At 41.9% G+C, this 25,010-nt stretch overlaps 1 protein-coding gene across 2 annotated transcripts in view; it reads left to right on the top strand.

Annotated features, from left to right (window-relative positions):
* The first annotated feature begins 204 nt into the window (after nucleotides 1–204).
* Nucleotides 205–25,010, top strand: part of MGAM (maltase-glucoamylase) — an 85,797-nt gene continuing 60,991 nt past the window's right edge. The window contains exons 1-3 of one of the 2 annotated variants that reach the window (XM_087860775.1): nucleotides 205–276; nucleotides 16,636–16,762; nucleotides 18,444–18,538. In XM_087860775.1, the coding sequence (XP_087716901.1) occupies nucleotides 16,636–16,762; nucleotides 18,444–18,538 (222 nt within the window). In that variant the 5' untranslated portion in view covers nucleotides 205–276. Of the gene's footprint in view, nucleotides 277–4,063; nucleotides 4,169–16,635; nucleotides 16,763–18,443; nucleotides 18,539–25,010 lie in introns of those variants that run through there. The other variant, XM_045792469.2, reaches the window with a different exon arrangement.

Here is a 25,010-nt window from a genome sequence, read left to right as displayed (position 1 = left end):
TGCACGTGTTCCTGTCTGTGGGGGTAAGAGGTAGGAAGGGACACAAGGCAGAGTCAAACTGCTGAATAATAGATATTTCCCAAGCAAGGGAAATGCTGTAATGCTCAGTACAGGTCGCTCGCTCCCCCCCCGCACCTTGTCTCTGAACGCTTCTGGGCAGAGAAATTACTTCCACCCCAAATAACCCCCCTTTCCCCTTTCCAGATAGCCTCTGATGTGAAGAGCTTATACTTGGAACAAAAGAAGGAAAACCTCAGCTGCAATAAGAAGAAAAAGGTACAATTTAAATTCTGTGGGTTGTGGCAACTAACCAGAGAGGCGATTTGTGACAGGAAGGGTGTAGATGGCATGTGCCTACGAGTGTGAGTGCCTTAGTGTGTGTGCGCACATGCATGCGTGCAGGGGAGGGGGTCGTCCTGCAGAACAAAGTTCTGGGCTGGGACTGGCTTTCCCCCACTGGCCTGGGGAATCCGTTCGGTGTGGCAGGCGTGCCCTGCTCTCTGTTGTCTGTCAGTGGTCCTTGGTGGAAAGAGCCCACTGCCTCCAGCCCCACCCTTTAGTGAGGCTCCTCCTGGTGGCTGATGAACTGGAGGAAGAGTTCTAAACAGAATTTAAGCCAATGCCACTGCTTGCTGGGTTTTGACTTTATTTTTAGAAAAGACTAGTTAGGGAGAGACTGGAAAACTGACCCTGGATGTCAGGCACTTACTATCTCAGCTTAGGCTCCAAATAATGTGGTGTCATGCATATTATCATCTCTAATTTACAAAGAAGGCAACTAAGCTTCAGAAAATTTAAATGACTGCCCAAGCCTGTAGCAAGTAAGTAGAGATTCTGATATTCAAGCCAAGGCTAGTTTGATTCCAAACACCATGCTCCTTCTATGACACCAAATGGGGGATCATTAAACCACCAGCTAAAGATTTCAGATGGAAACACATCTCCAAGAGATGACTTACCTTGATTCCAACATTGTATTCAGCTGTTTCAGATTAGTAGACCATAGGGATATCCCTAGTCTACCACCAGTAAAATACAAGCAGATGTGTATCTTGTTTTCTATAGAACTTTATTCCAGAAAGGGAAAATCTGATGATGTGTTCAGTGCTAGGAGAATGGAGACACATACCGGAGCTCAGCGGTCAGAAGGGGCTCCTCACCTGGGTCTGGCTCTGCTGGAGCATTTGAGGGAACTCAGCCAGCAGGGACCTGATGAGTGACTAGCCTTCCTCGGAGCATTTTGGGGTATGCACATCTATAAAGTAGAACTATGTATTCTTTTTTTTTTTAAGATTTTATTTATTTATTTGAGAGATAGGGTGCACTTGCATTAGCAGGGGGAGGGGGAGGGGCAGAGGGACAACCAGACTCCCTGCTGAGGGGGGAGCCTGATGTGGGGCTGGATCCGAGGACCCTGAGATCATGACCTGAGCCAACGTCAGATGCTTAACTGACTGAGCCACCCAGGCCCCCAAAACCATATATCCTTGAAAGTACTATTACTTTAGTAGTTCAGAAAAGGGGAAGACTGGACATGAATTGAGTGTTGAGAGAAATTTCGTGGCGAAGTGAATTTAAACTTGGCTTTGCAATAAGAGAGGGGTTTACATAGGAAGACAGAAGACATGGATGTTTCAGGTGGAGGCCGCACCAAATATGCAGAAAGGGCAGTGAGCCGAGCTTTTTGGTGAATGATGAAAAAATATTGGAGTGGTAGAATCAAGAATGATAAAGTGGCCTTAACGAGAAAGAAGAGTTGAGATTTATCCTGAAGAACAGACGTGACTATTTTTGGGTTTAGAACAGAAGCCAGAATCAAGCCTTGTTGAGGGAAGGTCAGCACCGGGAGAGGCAGGTGTTCTCATCAGTACTGGCGAGGTGACTCACCGCTCTCCTGATCTTCGGGGGATGCCTATGGACACCTCAGGGTGGCAGAGTTCCCCACTTTTGTGTCACTCCAATGGACAGGCAGCGTGCACAGCTTCCAGATTTCACCACTGATAGGCCCTTGTTCTGTGTGGAGGTGTGGGGAGACTAAATATTCTGAAAAACTTAAAGAGACAGGTACAGCAGCATTTTGAGTCCTGGGCAGAGAGCTCAGAAATCAATTTCACACTTAAAACCGCTCTTGGCATTTTCTTATCTGTGATGGTTCCCTGTTGGAAACAGGCTAGGGTTTCCACGATGTGACTCCAGTGTGCTTTGCCAATAGTGTCCCTGACTTTCCCACAACCATCTTCCCTGTCTCTATCTTTTCACAGCAATTTCTAAAACAGTTCTAACCAAGTTCTTCCTAACTATTCTTTCTAACCTCTGAGCCTTGCGTGTACCGATCCCTTGGCTCAAAATGTCTTTGCTTCTTCCCTGCGCACTCCCATCTATCCATGCCTTCAGTTTCTTGCTGGTCCCTCCCAATTGCGGTCTTTGTCCAATAGCATTAGTCAGTGCTGTCTCGTCTTCTGTGTGGCAGCCACTTGACTTCTACCTTCTCTTGGCCATGAGGTCCTGGAAGCACCGCTCACGTTCATGTTCAAGTGCAGGTTTGACCACACTGCCTGGGTTTGCATTCTGGCTTCACCTCTTCCTAGTTACAGAACCTTGCTTAGGCAAGTTGCTCTTTGTGTCCAGGGTTTCTAGTCTGCGAAACTGGGGTGCCGGTTGCTACCTCACAGGGGGAAATGGAATCATGCATGGGAATCACGTAGCCTAATGCATGGGAAGCATGTGCCGTAAATGTTGCTGTTGTGGTTCTTCCCACAGCGCCTGCTTGTAGTACACATACACCTATATATTGCATTGACTTGTGTTTAAGAAGTGGTTAGTGTGTTTTCAGGGGTTGGAAGCAAGGACGGGGGTCATGAAAGTCTATGGGTGATGTCTGGGGAACGGGGAGGAGGAGGTGTTGTGATCATATTATTGGTTCTTACCTCTACACGGCCTCCATGGCTCCCACGTAGACATGAAAGACAGAAAGCAAATGGACTTCCGAGGGACAACATTTATGTATTTTTTCTTTGCTAAAATCCAGCTGAAATGTGGCCTGTCTTTTAAGTATAAACCTCAGGAGTGTTAGCAGTACCTAAGAATTTGGTTCCAAGAGAAGCCACAGTTACTTTTGTATCATATTTTGAAGATAATCTCAAGATACTATTTCCACTTATTACTATTTTGAGATTGCAGTAGCTGTTAGACCTGTTGCTAGATTTGTTAGCTAATACATTGCTAAAGAAACACATACATTACTATGTTGCAATTAAAAAATATTCTAGTAATTCGTTGGAATTAGTTTCCTCTCTATCCTTTTTTTAAAAAAAATTTTTTATTTAAATTCAATTAATTAACATATAATGTATTATCAGTTTCAGAGTCTTTTGTATCCTTAAGTATTTTGTTTCGTGCATTTTAAAAATGTAATTCTTGGGGTGCCTGGGTGCTCAGTCGTTAAGCAGCTGCCTTTGGCTCAGGTCATGATTCCAGGATCTGGGATTGAGCCCTGCGTGTGGCTCCCTGCTCAGTGGGGAGCCTGCTTCTCCCTCTCCCTCTGCCTACTGTTTCCCCTACTTGTGCTCTCTTTCTGTCAAATAAATAAATAAAATCTTTAAAAAAAATAAAAATAAAAATGTAATTCTGAGAGAGGTCCATAGGAGGCACCAGACTGCCAAAGGGTCTCCACCTCATGGAAATAGAGACAGCTCTCCTAAAGACAAGGAAAGAAGAAAACTACTCTGAAAACATTTTCAAAATTATTTCCTTGAAGCACAAATCAACAGATTATACTAATAAATGTCAGTGGGACCCTGGGATGGTTTAGTTTTTGCTCTTTATCATCTACACGTTGAGTCAGTCTGTGTTCCTTTGCCAGGCACCTGAGTGTGATCACAGATAAACGTACATTCAGCCCCTGGAGGGGTCAGAGGGCAGGGTTAGGGAGGTCACTTCTTCCTCCAGGTTCTTAGGGACGCTCTCAGAAGAAGACCATGATTACTAATTAACTAGCAGATCTGATCTGGAGAATGAAATCTGGGCAGTCATTTGCATTTGAAACCCATTAACCTTGAAATGGTAAGGGCTTGCCAGGGCTGTGGCTGCGCTCTGTGAACTGTGCTCCTTGCTTGGCTTCCAAGTCCATCCTTCAGGGAGAGCGGGAACAGCGGCAGGAGGTGGTGAGGTATGTTTGTGAACCGGGTGTTCATTTATGGCTGTAGATGTGTGCGTGCAAGTGTGTGTGGACTGGTGCTGATCTCTGTTAGTCTGAACGTCCTTGCAATTGGTTAAACACAGAAGTAAACAACAGCACACATAATTACACAAATACGTACATAAAACAAGATACAGCTCATTTATTTTTTGGTGTATGTGTGTGTGTGCACACTCTGGACCAAGACTGGGTCCATAAGCCCTGCTGTAGCTAAACCTTTGTGTGTGTGTGTATGTGTGTGTGTGTATAACGGAAGTTAATATTCAGGGTGGCAATTCTTTCTGATTCAGAGGTGAGGTGGGAGAAGGGAGGCAGAGGGGTTAGACCAGAACCTGTGGGGACGTTCCTTCTGAAGGGATGTGGGGTTGTGATTGCGGGGTGGTAATTAGAGAATCCTTCATGGTCAGGAAATTGAGAAATCTATTACTAGCCCCGTGAGTTGGGTGCCTTAGTGATCAAATAAAGAATTATTCTAGGGTAGAGTGTCCGTGTGTGCACGTGTTGGCTGCCAGGGGCTCTGGGGCATGGGAGAGATTTTAGGTGGAGTCTTGGAGGAAGGTGTGGAGGGAAGGGTTTTTGGGTTGTTGTGCTGGGTAAGGCCAAAGTGTATCAGGGACCAAATGATGTGGAAGGACACTCTGTCCTGTACTCCAGTTTTAAGATAGCTCATCACTGTTACACTCATGCTTACACACGTCAGTGATTTTTTGTTGTCAACCATTCCCTCGCAAATGAGTTTCGATGAGCTAGTAAAGTTACTTTGCAAACTGCTACATTAGCATGGAATACTCGTGAGTAGATGGACCTAGAAGAAGAAATATTCTGTTTAAAGTTACTTTGGGAGTTAGCTGCAGAAGGTGATGAGAAAGCCTTTGCATACCCTGGCGTTGGGGTCACAGTCGTCCATAGCTGTCTTCCAGGGGTGATCCCTTTGTGGTTCAGGGGAAGAAACTGAGGCCTGGAGGGGTTAGACAGTAGCTGGGAGACAATGAAACAACCCAGTAAGTTTTGCCCAGGATTTCTGAGGAGTAGCCGTGCCCTGCTGGGCTCCTCTTTGCAAGTTCTTCCCCGTCTCTGTAAAACTAACCCTCTTTTCCACTAGATCTCTTGCCTTGTGTTATCAAAGGATTTTTAGAAGAAAGGCTTAGAACATCATATGCAAATACATGCAAATACAGACATTGTATTTAGAAAATATGACAATTGATTATCCAGTTTTTCCAAATTAATTCAGATAGCTATTTCAGTAGTTTAGGCTGCTACCTGATTTATCTATCTACTTTGCCTGAACAGTTATAACAGTACCAGGAAAATGACCTTTGGCAACTATTCATATAACCATTTTAATTCAAGAGGAAAAAATTACTGTTGGGAGTCAGCACAGTTTAAGTACAGAGATAATTTGAGCCTTCCAAGCGAGCTTCACCCTGACCAGTCTAATTGAAAGTGCACCCCCCTCACCCCCACATTCCTCATCCCCCCACCCCATTTTATTTTTTTCCATAGTACTTACCATGGTCTACCCATCATAGATGTACATATTTTGTTTATTGTGTCTCTTTTCTAACCATAAGAACATATGTCCCATGAGGGCAAGAATTTTTATGTTTTGTTTGTCAGAATCAGCTCCTGGGAGAGCGCTTGGCACGTTCTGGGAGCTTAATACATAATTGATGAGTGATAAACCGATGGCAGTTGATACCGTTTATTACTCTACCCAAGACAGAGCATTGGTAACTGGATGATGAATAAACGTGGAAAGTGTGCATCAGCAGCTTGTTCTCCTTGGTCTCATAGAGAATTTAACACAGTGCCACAGGCCATAAACTAAACAGCGAACTGACTTCCGTGGATGCCTACAAAAGCACTTTTGAATCCCCCAGGTGCTGTGGGGATTTTATTTGTTTCCTTTTCTTTCCATAAGCCTTCCAACCCATGGTTGTCTCTGGAAGGACACAGGCATCTCCCATACATCCTATCTCGTCTTAATGTAGCAGCCTTAATTATCATAACTAGAGAAGTTTCCTGCATTTGCATCACCTTGTGGGAGCTGGCTTTGATTCACACTGCCTGATTGGAAGCTTGGCTCTGAGCTCTGGACCGTGGGCACGCCAGCTTCTATCAGGCCCAGTTAACTATTTGTAGAGGGGTTAATAACAGTCCCTCCTCACAAGGTGGTTGTGAGGACTAATGGAAATAATGCATCTAAGTGCTTAGCCCTGGACCACGTACATTCTGAGTACTTGGTTAATGACCCAGATACTCTCCGATAAAACCACAATCTGGTGTACAACATGGGACATTATGTCATAGAATACCGAGTAATGGTTGAAAGTTCTGGCTGTGGAGTTCAAAGGCCAGGTGTTGAAATTGTGGCTTTGCTTCTTATCAGCTGTGTGACATCAGGCAAGTTTTTTGACCTTGCTGAAATTTTAATTTCCTCATCTGAAAGTGGGGTTGTAGCAGTAAGTAATGTGGGGTTGTCCTGAGGATCGTCTGCAACAAATTATGTAAACTCTGAGCAAATTCACTCACTCATCATTAGTTATTTTTAGTATTATTATCAAATTGCACAATTTTTGTCATATGAAATAGAATATTCAAAGGCTGATGATGGACTGCCAAGTAGCAGTTTGTTAAAAATATTTTTTCTTTTAAAAACAATTAAAGCAATTTAAATTGTTTTCTTATTGTATTTGCCTTTTGCCTTCTGTCTTGATTTTGTCTTCCTAAGTTGCATTCCTTTTTTTTATTATGTTATGTTGTCACCGTACATTAGTTTTTGATGTAGTGTTCCAGGACTCATTATTTGCGTATAACACCCAGTGCTCATTGCAATATGTGCCCTCCTTAATGTCCATCACCAGGCTAACCCATCCTCCCCCCCAAAACCCTCAGTTTGTTTCCTAGAGTCCATAGTCTCATGGTTTGTCTCCCTCTCTGATTTCCCCCCTTCATTTTTCTCTTCCTTCTCCTAATGCCCTCCATTCTATTCCTTATGTTCCACATATGAGTGAAACCATATGATAATTGTCTTTCTCTGCTTCACTTATTCCACTTAGCATAATCACCTCCAGTTCCACCCATGTCGATGCAAATGGTGGGTATTCATCCTTTCTTTTTTTTTTTTTTTTTAAGATTTTTTTATTTTTTTTATTATTTGACAGAGATAGAGACAGCCAGCGAGAGAGGGAACACAAGCAGGGGAAGTGGGAGAGGAAGAAGCAGGCTCACAGCGGAGGAGCCTGATGTGGGGCTCAATCCCATAACGCGGGGATCACGCCCTGAGCCGAAGGCAGGCGCTTAACCGCTGTGCCACCCAGGCGCCCCATCTGATGGCTGAGTAATATTCCATTGTATGTATGAACCACATCTTCTTTATCCATTCATCTGCTGAAGGACATCTTGGCTCCTTCCCCAGTTTGGCTGCTGTGAACATTGGGGTGCATATGGCCCTTCTTTTCACTACATTTGTATCTTTGGGGTAAATACCCAGTAGTGTAATTTCTGGGTCATAGGATAACTCTATTTTTAACTTTTTGAAGAACCTCCATACTGTTTTCCAAAGTGGCTGTACCAACTTGCATTCCCGCCAACAGCGTAAGAGGGATCCCCTTTTTCCACATCCTCTCCAACATTTGTTGTTTCCTGCCTTGTTAACTTTTGCCATTCTAACGGGTGTAAGGTGGTATCTCAAGGTGGTTTTGATTTGAATTTCCCTGATGGCTAGTAATGTTGAACATTTTTTCATGTGTTTGTTAGCCATTCGTATGTCTTCCTAAATGAGACTGTAGGTTTCACCGTCAAGATCCCAGCAATTCAGAAAATAACGTTAGCCAGATGATACTGATGAGAGGGTTTTTTTTCCTTTCAATTTACAGAAATGTTTCTCTTCTATAGCTAGAAAAAAATTATTATTGTTCCAGGGAGCAGGTAAGTGTATTTGAGTAAATGACACAAAAAGACTTTTGATAAGAGGCAAATGATTTTTTTAATTGCAAATGACACATTATTCAGAAGTCTTATTTACCCGTGTGTATTAATTATCTCTTGCATACAAGTTACCCCCCAAATTTCACAGCTCGAAACAATAAATATTTTTAATGTCACAATTTTTATGCGTTAGAAATGCGTAGCAGCTCAGCTAGGTATTTCTGCATCAAGGTCTCCCCTGACCTCACAAGCAAGATGTCACCATGGGCTGGAGTCATGTGAAGGCTTGACTGGTGCTGGAGGACCCACTTCTGAGGTGGTGCCCTCACCTCGCTGTCGGCTAAAGGCCTCAGTTTCGTGCTGGTTGTTGGACCTTTCCAGAGGCCTGCTGGAGTGTCGCTATGACATGGCAGCTGGCTCCTCCAAGAAATGAACCAAGAAAAAGGGCAAGGAAGTGTTCTGAGAGAAGAGAAAGGAAGAAGCTGTCCTCCCTTGTATGACCTCATCTTGGGAGTCATGCACCATCCCCTCCACCATAGTCTGTTTGTTAGAAGCGAGTCCCTGAGTCCAGCCTACTCTCAAGGAGTGAGGATGGGGGACTTGGCTACACCTCTAAGAGGAGAAGGATCAAACAATTTGTGGACTTTTTTTTTTAAACCACCATATCATAATTTTGAATAATAATGAATTTTATTTTATTGCACATTTTACTCAGTCCTCTCTCTATGGGTAGTTACACCATTCTTAGTCTTTTGCTGTTATGTACATTTCATGTCATGCCACAGTGAAAAACCTTTATCTGTGTATACACGTACAAGCATATTTGTGGGCTAAATCTCTATAAATGGAATTCCAGATTGAGAGCATATGAAGTTTTCATGGTTTTTGCCAAATCTTCATTAAGCATATGGTGTTCACATTTGACTGTGGGTACACGTGTGGGTACCTTTTACTTCATAGTCTCTCACACAGTGTGTTTTTATAAACATTGGAGAAATTTAAAATAAACAATCTCCTATCTCATAAATACTAGCAACAATGAAAGAGAAGGAGACCTGGCCACTTAGATAGGCATTCCGATAACTCCTCTCCTTGCCAGTGAACATGAGATCACTCTTTACCTCATTAGCTAACTTCATTCTATCAGGCATGCAAGTTTATTAATCTTTATGGAATTTTAGATGCAAAATTAGTATTTTGGGATACCTTATAAAGCCTTTGGGAGTGTGAGGTATTAGGGACAGGACCAATAAGAAAGGAGTTAGGTAACATATTGTAGAAAAACCAAAGTGATCCTTGTAGAGAGAAGTATGGCCACATTTCCTTTCACAAAGTAAGAGGGCATTATTTCGGGCCTTCTGGGTGACTCAGTCAGTTGAGATTCTGACTCTTGATTTTGGTTCAGGTCATGATCTTAGAGTCATGGGATGGAGCCCTGTGTTGGGCTCCTCATTCATCAGGGGGTCTGCCTGAGATTCTCTCTCTCCCTCTGCACCACCACCCCCTGTGCTCTCTCTTTTTTTCTCTCTCTCTCTCTCTCAATACATAAATCTTAAAAAAAAAAAAAAGAGGGTGTTATGTTAACAAAAGGCAATTTCTTATTAGTGTATAAGAAGCAAATCCTTTTGTCATTTCATCTTTGGGTGAAGGACTGAAGAGAATATGGAACTTGCATGAGGACACATTGATTAGGTAGAGAGCAAGGCTACAAGGCTGTATCAAACAGTAAATTCGAGATTCCCAAGCTGGGAGCTTTAAATTAGGGCCTGGGGGAAGATGGGTGGGGATGTGCTTTTTGAGTAAGGCTAGTGTGATTTGCAAGACAGCCTGGGAGAGGAGCAGTGGATGCTGGGGCAGAAAGTGGGTCTTGAATGGGCAAGGTGCCACGCTGGCTCCCACTGTTTCTTCCTGCCTCCCTGCACCTGTGTCTCAGGTAATGCATGACTCACCCAACATGTGGCCGTCAAGCACTCAGCACATTGGAGGGTAGATCAGAAAAGGTTCATAAGGGCAGCAGTCAGGAATGTGCATCTGTCACCTCATGAAACAGTGAGGTGCGATGCCATACTCTCTGAGAGTGGGATGGATGTAGTTCTTAGGGACATGCTGCTTCTTACTCAGCACCCACGAACTATCTTCTCTAAGGCAAATGATAACTTAATTTCAAGTGTTTTTATTTGAGGGGCATCTGGGTGGCTCAGTTAGTTGAGCATCTGACTCTTGATTTCAGCTCAAGTCATGATCTCAGGGTTGTGAGATTGATCCCTGTGTTGGGCTCTGCGCTCAGCAGAGAGGCTGTTTCTCTCCATCTTCTTCTTCCTCTGCTCCTCCCCCTACTTTCTCACTCTCTCTCTCACGTAAATAAATAAATCTTAAAAAATAAAGTGTTTTTATTTGATTTTTACAATAAGAAGGTGATGATATGTAATACAATAGGTATTGTTAGTTTCATTTTTACAGATAAGAAAACCAAGATTCATGACTATTAGGGAAATTCTTTTGGCTATGGCAGCAAGAAATGGGCGGGGACTCAAGTGCAAGTCTTTTTGTGCCCTATTTAGCAAGGTCTCGGTTCTGAGAAGGAGAACTTGGGGATAAGATGAAGCAGGAAATTAGTAATGAAATGTTTAGCACAGTAATCGACCAGGGAGTAAAATATTATCAATCAATAAGTATTGATTATGCAAATTCTACTAGTGGATACTTAGGAAGGAAACAAAAAGGAAGAAACAGGCCTAATTTTTATACCTTGGGAGCTCACAATTTGAGAGAGAAAAGGGGTATTGCAAACCTATGGAAGTAGACACACCTTCTGGGAGAAAGCCTTAAGAAAAAACTTACCCACTTGACCATAATGAGCTGGGAGTATGGAGGGTGTGCTGACATACTGGAGGTGCTGGGAGGCTGCTTTGATGGGCTTGATAATTTCACAAGGGGCCACGCATCCCCTACTACTCCTTCCAAATATGTTATTTGGTTTTTAGTTGTTACTGTCTCCTACTTAATGTTTGTCCCATTTTTCACTGTCCTCAATTTACACCTGCCACTCCCACTCCCACCCTACGGGATAGTGTCATGCAATATTATTAAATCCACCGATGAACTCAAAATTCCCAAAACAGTTTTCAAATAGGAGTGGAGGGAACTGTGTATCAAGGTCATCTGGGGAACTTTTAAAACTACCCAGAAAGGTTCAAGATGGTAGACTAATCACAGGACTTTACCTGTTTTCTTTTCCAAACTTCATTGACATCTTTATATGTACCAAATGAAATGAGTCTCTAACAAAATGGAAGAAGAAAAACAGACATGACCGTTGTGCTGGGTATAGCAGAACAGAGAATCTCTCTCAGGGGTCTGTAGTGGAGTTGGGGGCAGTTCTGCTCAGAGACACCATTGGGCCTTGAGCTAGAAGTAGGGGAGAGCAGAGCCCCAGAGATATGTGAACCAGTGTTAAGCTATGGTTGGGCTTAATAAAGGGGCTGTGAAGAGCATGGTTTTCCAGAAAGTGGATTTACCAGTGTATGTTTTCTTTATAAAGAGAGGATTTCCAACTATTTCCTTTTATGTTTACAACTCAAACAAAGACTGTTACTCATATGAGCTATAGTTACAAGGGTCATATGGAGAGGGAAGTGGCTATATATTCTGAAAAAAACAAAAACAAAAACAAAACACTCCTTAGAGATATTGATTACCTTCATACTTTAAAAATGATTGATGAAAAGAAATCTTGACTTGGATCCTTTTGTAAAATAAATAACTGCATTCTAATTTATATTATTTTTATATCAAATATTTTCTTTTTCTCACTTGGACTCCTGTGGTTACTGGCAAGATTGCTGGGATAAAGGCATACTGTTTCCTGTTTTCATCCCTCTCATACCCCTCGGGAAAGAGGACCAGGTTCCCTGAAGTGCATCTATGACACAGAGCATATCATGGTGGTGTTTCCACTCAGTCTTGCTTCCAAATCAGTAAATACTTATTTAGAGCACTTGCCAGGGGGCATCCACTGAAGCATTGTAGAGCTCTTTCCAACATTTTCCCCATCATAGAGCACAAAGAAAATGATGGTGGCATCATTAGGGTAATTGAAAGGGATCTGGATTTTCAGGAGACACAACTCTTAGCAGAAGAGTGGGCCAGTTCTGGACTCTCTGCCCCTGCCCCACCCAGCTGCCCACAGAACCAGGGAGTCAGTATCTCAGGCTTTCAGGTTGAGAGGGATCACTCAGGGAGGGGTGAAATACTCTCATGCACTGGCCTCTAGCAGCTTAAAACTTAGGAGGGGAAGACAGATTGTTAAATATAGATAGAGAGTTTGGGTGCAAGAGAGGGAGTGATGGTTAATTTTAAGTCCTGGAGGAGATATTGTTTGGACTGAAGAAGCAGGATTCTGATAAGGGGAGAAGGTGGGGTTGGGGAAGGATATGGGCTTTGCTGTGGTTGTGAAGACAAGCATGACTTTGAATCATAGACTGGGAGTGAATTTCAGCTCCACTATTTATCATTGCTGATAAGTTTTATACCTTTCTGACCTCTATTTCCTTGCTCATAAAATAGAGATGAATAATAGCTGCATTTCAGGATTATAAAGATGATTATAAAGATGATGGTCTGGAAAATACCTGACACAGAGGAACTCCAAAACCTTAGCTAATTATTACTAAGAGTTAGACTGTAGATGATACCGTTTAGTCTTGTAAGTGATGGGAGCCATTACAAGCTTGTGAGGCCTCAAAACCAATGGCCCCACTTGTGGAGGCAGTTCTGCTGCTCTGCTCTCCTTTTCCCTTTTACTTTACACTTCTCACTATGTCTGATTCCAGATTCTGCTGATGTACTGTCTCCTGTAACTTAAGGGGATACAAGAAGCTAGTTAGAGCAATGAAATTCATTTTAGAAATCATTCCGTCACACCACCCAACTTGACAATGGATTTGTTTACTTCTATGTAAGATCTTATAAGAGGCATTTCTCTCTCCATGCTGGTTGATGTATTGATTGTGACTTGTCAGCTTCACTCCCTGTTGACACATTTCTACATCATAGTATAGGTCTGCGTTGTTTCTCATGCTTATGAAGAAGTGCTATATCTGCGTAGGTGGACACTTTCACACAAAATGGTGGACATTCTCACACAAAATTTGCAAGACTGAGTGTGCCCTTACCTAAGAGGCAGTGAGGTCATAAGGACAATCCCTAAGGTGGAAGTCAGGATCCCTAATTGTGCCTTATCCTTAAACATGGTCAGTGCATTTCTGGTCAGACTAAGGGAACCCACTCAGAGGCCCAAGTGACACTGCCAGTTGCTGCGGTCCCTGCTTTAACGGATGCGAGTTCTTCCTTTCTTGGGTCCTGTTTCTGTGTTGATCATCGTACTCACCCTTAGGAATATGGTATCCTATTTTTTTATCTGAACATTTGCCGTGTTGCTCTGCTCCATATCCAGACCCATGGTATCAGTTCCCATCCAGGAGTACTTCAGTGGCTATCTGGGCATAGCTCTCCCTGTAACTTCCCCTGGCGTGAGCAGGTTCAATGAGTAAGGTTGACTTTGCCTAATCCTTCCTTGTTAGTGAGAAGATATTTCAAGGCCTACTTTATGCTGGACCTCTGAATATAAAGGATAATGTTTTTAGGGTTTGAATTCTATGAATCTTTAAGACACAAATTTTGACTTAAAATACTGTCTGCATTTAGCACCCCAACAAGACCAGCTTCATGGTTGATCCCAGTGTGTGGTGTATTTGGCAGGAAGCACTGGTTGGAGATCACACGGATCTGGAATGCAATACATTGACTCAAATCTGATGGAGATCAGGAACTGATTGGAAGAAGAGGACAGGAATAGGTTGAGGCAAGTTGTTGAAGACCAAGGTTGTGGTAGGCTCAAGCATATTCTATCCATGAGGGGCCCGCCACAAGTTACCAGGATAGATATAGTAGCTGAAGAGAACTATATTCAACTTGTTGGGAAATTTGGTTCTAGTCCTTGACTGTGTGACTCTGAGCAAGGCACTTGGCCTACTGTACCTTACTTTACTTATGCATAAAATGAAGGGGCCTGATTATTGGTTCCATTTCTTTTTTTTAACTTCCTGGATACCATTTCTTAATATGTTTTTGCTTAATAAAATGTGTTTATTACAATTTATAAGCCTATAATAGGTCACTGTTTCCAAAACATAGCTGCATATCAGAATTATCTGTGGAGTTAAAAAAAATCAGATATCTAAGCCTTAACCCCAGAGATTCGGATTCACTTAGGTTGAGACAACAGGAGAGTGCTGAACATCTGATTTAAACTTCTTGGCAAAATATTTTAATCCCCAGCTAGGATTTTTAGCAATTCTAACATAGGTACATGTGTTATTTCTGTTTTTTTTTTTTTAATTGACAATTCTCCCTGGGACTCCAAAGATAGGCAGTTGGTCAGGATGATCCATTAGGTACCTTTAGTTGTAGAATTCACCAGATCTCATGGAAACTGTGGTTTCTAAATATTGTTCCCACTGAAAAAACAAAGCCTCCTTAGAGATGTTTGATTTGAGACTGAGGGCAGGAAATGTGCAAAATGAGCCTACGTTATCATGTTATAACAGAGAGCAAGGAAACTATCAAAAGACTACCAGGAACCAAGTTGAAGAGACTCCCACTGGGTACAGATGAGGCAAAATGAGCATTAATAATAATAATAATAATAGTAATAATAATAATAACAACAACAACAATAATGTCAATGGATTAGTGCAGGTAAGATGTGTTTAAATCCGTAACTTCACAGAGATATTCTCACTGGTCCTCTTTGGAGGATGCTAAGGCAACAACTCCTTATTTTGAAACTCAGAAAATAGAGTCAAACGTCTATCCTACCTCTCCTATATGAACTGTACCTTTATCATCCAAATAATAGATGAGGGGAAATTTCTCTCCATAGTAATAGTTCATCCAGTATATAAAGAATGGTAGAATTACAGTATCACTGTCAAGCTAATAGAATAATGGGGCTAAGAAATGCTCACCAATGGCTATTAACATGAAAAAGGGAGAATCTGCTAGATTTCTTTTGTCTCCTGCTGGAAGACGGTATACCAGCTATACAACATCCTTGCTAAAATATCAAACCCTCATCTGTCAAAACTCTAGGTCTGATAGTGAAATTTACAGGAAACATAAGGGCAGAGAAACATGTAAGTATATCCACAGATGCAATTGACAAAATCCAGATTATGGGGAGATCTACAGAACAAACCTATTGATTAAAAAAAGCTTAACAGGGTGCCTGGGTGGCTCAGTCAGTTAAACATCTAACTCTTGGTTTTGGCTCTGGTCATGATCTCAGGGTCGTGAGATTGAGCCCCCTGTTGGGCTCCACACTGGGCATGGAGCCTGTTTAAGATTCTCTCTCTCCTCTGCCCCTCCTCCAACCCTGGGCTCTCTCTCTCTTTCTTTCTCTCTAAACAAAAACAAAAAAAGCTTAACAGACACAAACCAATTACAATATGTAAATCTTGCTTGCATCCTGATGAAAGTAGAATAAATTATAAAATATTTATGAGGCAATGAGAGAAATTTCAACATTGACTAGATATTTGATGATTAAGGAATAATTTTAAAAATACTTTTGTTGTTCTAACAATGCTTTGGCTTTCATAAAGTTTACTTTTTTAATACTTAAATATTTAAAAAATTTTTAAAGTGAAAGATGTGGTACATATATACAATGGAATATTACTCGACCATCAGAAAGGATGAATACCTACCATTTACATCAATGTGGATGGAACTGGAGGGTATTATGCTGAGCAAAATAAGTCAATCAGAGAAAGATAATTATCATGTGGTTTCACCCATGTGTAGAATGTAAGAAACAGCGCAGAGGGTCATAGGGGTACGGAGGGAAAACTGAGTGGGAAGTCATCAGAGAGGGAGAAAAACCATGAGAGACTCTTAACTCTAGGAAACAAACTGAGGGTTGCTGGAGGGGAGATGGGTGGGGGGATGGGGTAACTGGGGGATGGGCACTAAGGAGGGCACATGGTGTGATGAGCGCTGGGTGTTCTATGCAACTGATAAATTATTGAACACTACATCTGAAGCTAATGATGTACTATATGTTGACTAACTGAATTTAGATAAAAAGAATAAAGGAATCTCTATATCTACATCATGGGGCTCAAACTCACAACCCCAAGATCAAGAGTCACATGCTCTACCAACTGAGCCAGCCGATTGCTCCAATACTTAGATATTTTTAGATGAAAAGATATCTAAGATTTGCTTCAAAATAATCCAAGGTTAGGGAGAGAAGTAAGTAGAATAAAGAAAAAAATGAGATTGGCCATGAGTTGGTAATTTTTTAATCTAGCTGATGGGTATGTACATGAAGAATTGTTCGTTACTCATTTTACTTACGTGACATTTGAGCTTGTCCATTAGAAAATTACTAGCTATGAATTAAATAAATCTCAAATATAAAATTGTTTTCTTTTTTGCAGATGGCAAGAGCGAAGGTGAAAGATTTCACGACTTTGGAGATTATGCTCAGTGTTCTTCTGCTTATGGTGTTTATCATCACTATTCCTCTGTTTGTGCTTTCAGCTAAAGATTCTTTGGAATCAAAAGGTAACAAGGAACTCTGGCGTTCCCCCTCCATGTGTTGCTCTTACCAGAGCAGAAACCTCATAAATGGCAGGGACATGATGCTCTCCTGTCCACTGTTGTGAGTGTGTGTGTGTGTATGGGGGATGGGGGAGTTACCTGTGTGTTGATGAGCCCCTGACTGGAACTGTGACAGCTCACTAGGCAGTCACTGTAAGCCTAAGCCGCTACTTTTATTTCCCAGTTAGCACAGTGCAGGATTCCACAACTGGTCCTTGAAATAAATTTGCTGAGTTGAACTGAATAATTCTCATTTCATTAACACTATTATTAACCTTTGTTAACCAATTACCCCTTCTATGCAAGCCAATCGAATAAGTATGTAATCAAAGTATTTTAGGCCCAAATTCTAATTCTTTAAAAAGTAACAGCTACTTGAATTATTTAATTAAACAGTTATTGAACTTATTCTGAAAGAGGGGTTGGATTGTGCTGAGTTATCCCTGATTTCTTATCTGGTTCATCTAGGAACAGTTTCAATGAACCAAGCAATGAAGTGTCAGTCTGTGGCTAGAAGAAGACTTCTCTGTTCCCACTCCCTCTGTCCCAGCCCTGACAATTTCTACTTTCGTGGGGAGTTAGATCAAATAATCTCAGAGATTGTTAACTCTTAAAATTCCATGATTTTGAAGATAGAACTAAAACCCTTATGCAGAATGTGGCACAAATCTGAAGCTCTTTAATCCACCACTTTTGAATTGGAATAGAAATGAAAACTAATTAAAAGCCCCATTATTCTGTCTTAATGTCCTTACTACCTTATTGCAGAGTGACTTAAAGAAATCTCATTCCTTATTTTAAAATGCAATAAACGTGTTTTTTGTTTGACGGATTTAAAAATCTGAATCAAGGCCCTTCGGCAGATCCTAACTGCCAATTTTTAGACTGGTGGCCTTCCTTTACATTTTTGTCATATGAGACTTTATATTTACAGAATGTCATCACTCAGAAGTGTTCCTTGTTGAGGGAATGCCTGTTGATGGAACAATTGGAATTGAGGTTACTAAGATTAGGGTGGTAACATCCAAGAAAACATACACTGCACATGTTCTGTGTGCAGACATATGGTGAACCTGCTGGGGGTGAAAGTAAGGACCAGAGCAGTCTGCAAACTTTTCTGTAAAGGACCAGGTACTTAATACTTCAGATTTGGCCATACAGTCTCTGTCATAAGTAATTTATTTTGCTGTTGTAGCACAAAAGCTGCTGTAGATAATCCATTAAAAAGGGGATGTGGCCATGTTCCAGCAATCCTTTATTTAAAAGCAAGCTGTGACCTGATTTGGCCCATGGGCTATAGTTTGCCGACCCCCTGGACCAGAGAAGGTAGCTTTGGTTCTTACCTCGGTGACCTTTGATCTAATGGTGGAGCCAAACTCCTTGGTCTTATATGAACCATCTCAAAGGGAAGAGTGTTGGTGGTAGAAGGAGATGATGCAGTATACACAGGGGTAAATACAGTCGGCAAGAACTAAACGAGGCTTTCTAAAGTGAATGTGTACATTTCAAGGGCATCGGGTTATGCCCAACCAGTAGTGGAGTTCATGTACTTGGAGGTGTTGAGAACTGTGACAATCATGTTAAATGCTTGTGATATTAGATCTGTGTGATGGTTATTTTATGTTTGTTTTTGGGATTATCCCAGATCCTGGGACAAGTACCACCCCTGATTCGTCTGCGTGCCCAGTAGTAAATGAAGTGGAACGGATAAACTGCATCCCTGACCAGCCACCAACAAAGGTTTGAATTACGGATCTTGTTTTCATTTAAGAGCTTACGCTATTGGATAGCTTTTGTTGTTGTTAATTTCTGTTGTTTAGTTTGTTTTCTGTTTGTAACTCCTGGAGAACTGTTTGCATTGCAACAATTGGTGGCTCAGGCAAATGAATCCTGTATCCATGCTTGTGTGACAGTGCAGCTTTGGGAGAGGAAGAGTGAGAAAATTCCCTTGGGTTGACAGATTAAATTAAATATGAATTTCAGATAAATCATGAATATGTTTTTAGCATAAGAATGTCCCATGCAAGACTTGGGACTTACTTCTACTAAAAATAGATTTATCTTTTATCTGTTATTGCCTCTGTTTCTTGCCTTTTCTCTGTCTCTCTTTCTCCTTTCATGATTCCCAAAGGCTATCTAGAATCGACAATGAAAAGTAATACAAATGCATAAAACATTATTTAAAATAAGGACAAAGTTTTAAGAGCCATGTTTTGGAAGGAAGAAGATAATAAATACCAGATTAAAAATAGCACAGACATTTGGGCATTTACTCTACTGCAGTATTTCTTCATCATCAGCTGAAGTCCAGCTGAATATTAAGATTGTAAAGTTCATTACACACACTATATCAGATCACCTGTTACACTGAGAATGAATGAAAACAAAATACAGCCTTCTGAATGAAGTCCACTGATATGAAATGACAGATCTGTGCCCGACACAGATAGGACGCTTGCTGCACGCGATACCTGGGCACGTAGCACGTTCACATTTATCTCTCTAGCCATCCTATCGTTAGTTGGCTGGAATAATCTCTGATGTTCTTGAGAGTTGCTGTTTTGGTTTGCCTGAAGGTCCTAACACCAAAAGACATTTTTTTTTTCTGTTTTTTTCTCTCGCGCTTCTGGAGCTACAAATCCCAAATCAAGATGTTGGCAGGGTTGCTTCCTTTTGAGGGCTCTCAGGAAGAAGCCGTTCATGCTTCTCTCCTAGCCTCTGGTGGTAGCCGCCAATCCTTGGCATTCCTTGGCTTGTAGCTGCATCACTCCAGTTTCTGTCTCTGTCTTCACATGGCCTCTCCCTGTGTGTGTGTCTGTGTTCACATTTCCCATTTGAATAAGCAAGGATACTTGGCATATTGGATTAAAGGCTTACCCTACTCCAGTGTGACCTCCTCTTAACTAATTACTTCTGCAACAGTCCTATTTCCAAATAAGATCACAATCTGAGGTATAAGGATTAGGACTTCAACGTGTCTTTTCCGAGGACATAATTCAGTCCAAGTCATAGAGAGGGGAACTGTGGAAAGTGGGAATAGTTATAGCTTGAGCCTTTGGTGTTGACTGACTGGGTGTAGATGCTGAGTCAATGAGAACCAATGCAGTCAAGAGAGAACAGATGAAATCAGCCGTAAGATGTGATGGACTGAGGTTGGGGGGAGTGGGAAGTTGAGGCAGAGAAGGGAACCAGAGCCAGATAAGTAGCTTGGCATATAGAAGATGCCTAAGGTTGGAGCAGAGTGATGGGATAAACCTAATCAGGAAGTCCAGATGCTGTGTTGAAGGCAAGAGAGAGATCCAATCTGATGGATAGTTAAGGATCAGGAAATCTCCTGGGCAGGAAACGCAGTGCCCTGACCAGCTGTTGTGGCACCAAAGGGCAGCGGCCTGGACCATAAGTCTGCTAAGGTCAGAAATAATTCCAGTTAGACCAACTTACCTTACCAAGACTATTGTAGTGTTCAATCCCCTTTATCTGGCTTCTTACCCTGACTGAAATGAACTTGACCTTCTCTTAGAATAGTGAAGAGAATTGCCTGCTGGGAGTCGGAAGAAACAAGACTGAACAGAAAAGGTGGATTTAAATTTTGGAAGACCTTGGAAGTCAGGTAGGGGAGGCTGGTTTCTGATGTGATACGTAGCAGCTAGGAGCAGCCATTTAAAGCTGAATGGAATCATGTACTGAGAAACAAAGAAAAGAGAACATCAAAACAGGGATAAAGGAAAAAGAAGATACCAGGGAGAAAGAAAAAACAGAGCACTCCGGTATGGGGCCAAATGTCAAAGTTCAGCATTTGGGGTGATAGGTTCAATTAAACTAAATATTTTTCTTCTCATAAATTCTTGTAGAGGACATAAGCCAAGTAAAAAAGTAACTGGCATCTGAAACAAAAAGTCCTAAGATATAAAAGAAATATGATGGGGACCACAGAGTGGAAGATAATGATTGTCAAAGAGAAGGTGGCCATATGGAATTAAAGATAAGGAGGATTTTGACACAGATGGGAGGAATGGAAGGTGAATTCAAAATAGAAGAGGTCTGTAAACAAAGTGATGGATGAGGAAATTGTGGGGCACACCCATGACATACCAAATGGTCCCATATGGCCAAGATATAGGGTGGGTGCCAGAGAGGAGATAATGCCTGAGACGGTAAGGTAAATTAGAGCTTGATGAGAGAGGACCATTTGTCGAAAGGAAAGGGAAGTTGTGGTCTAGATATGCTGAACCTAAGCAGGATGTTTGGCACACTGGGCTTGCGGCACGTTGATCCACACCCATTCACTTGGCCCGTCACAGTGTGCCAGGAACCTCGTTGCTTGGAAGCCCGGCTAGAAGACTAATGCATCCTAAGTCTGTTCACTCTCCTACAACACCCCATCTTGATATTGACTATTGAGCTTCAGATGTCATTACTGCCTCAATATTGTTTCTTTGGGGTTTTATCGTAAGACCTTTCATAAATTCTGTGACATCAAGATTATAGTTCAATAAATGAACTTTGTCTTTTTTTTTTTTTATACGTTATACCAACTGAATTAATCTATGACCTTGGCATTTGTTCATTAGCCTGCTCCTCCTTAGCTCAGCCAGTGAGAAATGCTCTGGTAGTACTTCCGATGGCCTGTTTCTTCATAGAAGGTATATCTTGGGCATTTTGGTGCATGTTTTAAGTATCCTGGGTGCTATATGCTGCCCCAGACTGTTGTGGAGAGGCCAAGTCTCTGGATCATGATGTATTTATATAACGTACATGTTAAAGGGAGGTACATGGCTGTGTGGAGTAGGGGAGTGGGAGGAAATTATGAATATGATACCAGGCTAGTGCAATGTTCCAGTGTTGAGGCCATCGCCATACCGTTTTATTACTCCTATCTCTTTCTCTCCTGCAGGGTTACTTATAAAGAACCAACAGTATAACTTCCCCTTCAGATAATTCTTTGTTGTAGATAACTCCCAGTAATGGGAGGGAATCATAAATCGATCAGGCCATATGGAATACTCTTGGGAGACATCTTGGGAGAGCTCCAAGTGTCCCTGCCACGAGTCTCAGGAAAAAAAAGAATGACCCACTTATCAAAATCTCTAGCCCTTATTTTTAGCTCTGGGCTTGCAGCTGGTTGCAGGGCATCTCACTTCAGTGTCCCACGATCACCTCACCTGAACGCATCTCTCCTCATCAAATCTGCTTTCCCTCCTCCACCAGCAGATTCTGTTCGTACTTCTGTTTTGCTTCTCGTCTCGGTGGCAGAAACAGCGGAACTCTTGCCTGGCTCTTCCCTTCAAGCCCTTTGGCTACTATTTCATGTATTTTAAACATTTTCCTTAACAATGTTTCCCAGAATAAGCACTTCATTTCCCTTCTCACAGTGGTCACGCTGGCCCTTCCCCACCTCACATGTGGCTTACTCGCACAGACTCCCAGGGCCTCTTCTGAGTTCTGTGTCTCCCCGGCCTGTACCATTACACACAGGATTGAAACTGCTCTCTTGGACAGCCGACTTTCACCATACTGCTATGCAGCTTGACGACTCACAGACTTCATTACTGTTTACTGGGTCGAGTTCAAATACTCAGTCTGTCATCTTAGACCCTATTTAACCTTTGTGCCTCTCAAGCTGCACATAGACCATTCCCCCTGCAGATTTTAGAGACCGCTTTCTATACTTATCCAAACCTATCCATTCTGAAAGGGTGCATCACTTTCTATTTCCTCGTGAGGCCTTCTACCCACAATCCCAGCATTGAACGATCGCACTGATGGCTGGAAGCAGAAAGATTTAGTCAATTCCAGATACCCAGCTCAGGAAAGAGCTGGTAGACAGTAATTTTAAACTCACTGATTGTCAGAATTAGAATGTATTGTGTGTTGGCTAACTGAACATAATAATAATAAAAAAAGAATGTATTATGTAAATAAGGGAGAGCAGGTTTACATGCTTAACATAAGCCTGCATGTCCTAACTAACTTGTAGAATGGGTAAGCTGAGAGCAGTTTACAGCAAGTCCTTTCTGTGGATAACAGTAGTACTAATGGTAATCTTTATGATGATATTCGAGAAGTTACCATATTTCTTATTCAGAAATGTTGTCATATTTTATAGCAGACATACTCGATAATTATCTATCTATTATTTACTTATTGGCTTGTGATATATTTTTGCAAATTCCACTTTCTCATCAATAAGTGTTTCATGGGTCAAGTTTTATGAATATCAGCAAGCAAACTGCATTTTGCGAAGATCATTATGAGTCCCCACCTTCAAAATTGCTCTGTGTTTACACAGCGTTAGTGAAGAGCCATTATATGGTGCTAGGAAGAGCAGTGAGCTGTCAGGTCCTGCATACAGACTTAAGCTTATGTTCTGTGCCTTAAACTGACAGTGTAGCCCTCGGCCAGCAGCGTGTTAGGGGAGCCCCAGTACCAGGTTTGAGTCCTGGCTTTGCTCCTGGAGAACTCTGTGACTTGATCACTGAGTCTTGTTTCCTTGCAGACTATCAGATCTTTGTCGGTGAAATGAGGCAGCGTGCTCAGGTAAATCTATTGAGCAAATGCCTGCCAAGCGTGAGCCAGGAGCTATGCTAAACTCTGTGCTTCCCACCATTTTAGAATAGTGACCTTGAAAGTACTGGCAGATGACATGTGATAATTGACATGATACGTTTTTTTCCGAGGTCTCGTTTTGTGTTTTCCATTTGTTCTGTTTCGTTAGGTGCTACTCCCTACCCGTCCCTCACCCCATCCCCAGGTCCTTGTCTTCTTTCCTTATTGTTTTGCATTGAGGATTTTTTCCCCGAGTTTTTAATACTGTATTGGAAGTGAAACATGCTGTATTATTTCAGCAATTACTCTTAAATTTAAATTCTCACATGAACTTAAAGGGACATTTGTGTCTTGGGTCTGATTCTTCTCTTTATGAGCCTTCAGTCCTATTCACATCATCATTTTGTACAGCGTTTCTCTCCGACGATTTTCCTATGTCTCACAACCTTTTTACTCTCCTGTTCATGTGCACCACACTTCTCTTTCCACTCCTCGTGACTGCTTCGGGCCACTGCAGGAACTGGTATTTTCAAGTTGGCCAGCAGAGACCATTCACTTTTCTGGCTGCCTTGGCCGCTCTTTGATCTTTGCCTCTTCCAGTTCAATGAAGAAATTATTAAGCTCTGGGCAGCATGCAGAAACCATTCTGTTTAACACCCCTTTCAGCACCTTTCTGGTTGCCTCACGTACTGAGGTTTCATCCAGGTGGGCTTTGAAAGGAAGAAAACCAAAACCTGCTGATTGAAGTGGAGTTCACAGTGTAGCCTGATTCCCCAGCCACGTCGTCCGCAGATGGACACGGTTTTCCCATCCTTAAATTAGTATTCACATAAAAATAAGCATGTGATTAGATCCAATTGTTCATATACCTAAGCCATTTTTTTTTGTCTTATCATTTGCAAAGCATGGCCATGTCCTCCTGAAAATGTGCTTAACAGAAACTACCCAGAGTATAGAAAAAATACAATGGATAGCAAGAGAACTAACTTTTGGTGCTTGCCTTCCCAAGAGCTAACTGAGTAACCTTCGGCAGGTCACTTCACCTTTGTGAACTTCTGCCCGTGTCAGGTTCTTCATCTGGAAAATATGTGGCAGGATGTAGTCGTTATTTATTGCTTTGTGACAGATTATCCCAAAACTTCACGGCTTAACACAACAAACATTATTGTCTGACGTTTTTATGGTCACCAATCTGGCTTTGATATAGCTGGATGCTTTTGGCTCAAAGTCTTCTAAAAAACTGCGTTTGAGGTGTCTGCTGGGACCGTGCATGATCCCTTTCAGGCTCTGTCAGCAGGACCGAGATCCTCCAGGATTGCTGGATGAGAGTCTCAGTTCCGGAAGGCCACTGGCCAGAGACTTCCCTTAGTCCCTTGCCATGTGCTCCAGTACAGCAAGGGAAAGAGAGCAAGCGAGACAGGAGGTGTAATCTTTCTGTAACTGAAGCAACATCCCATTAGTTTTGCTTTATTCTGTTTGTTACAAGTCACTAGGTCTAGTCCACATTCAAAAGGAAGAGGTTTCTTTGTAGTTTTTTGTAGTTAACCTGTTGCTCCTCCAAAATAAATTAGTTGATGTGAGAAAGGGATTGTATTCATTTTCGTGTCCACTCGATTCTGTCGTTTAATGGTGGTATAAAGTGGGCACTTTTCTTTTCTTTCTTTTT

Source organism: Ursus americanus, chromosome 3 (assembly GCF_024610735.1).
Source record: "Ursus americanus isolate L20-20 chromosome 3, mUrsAme1.1.p, whole genome shotgun sequence".
NCBI lineage: Eukaryota > Metazoa > Chordata > Mammalia > Carnivora > Ursidae > Ursus > Ursus americanus.
This window is presented reverse-complemented; position numbering and strand designations above follow the sequence as displayed.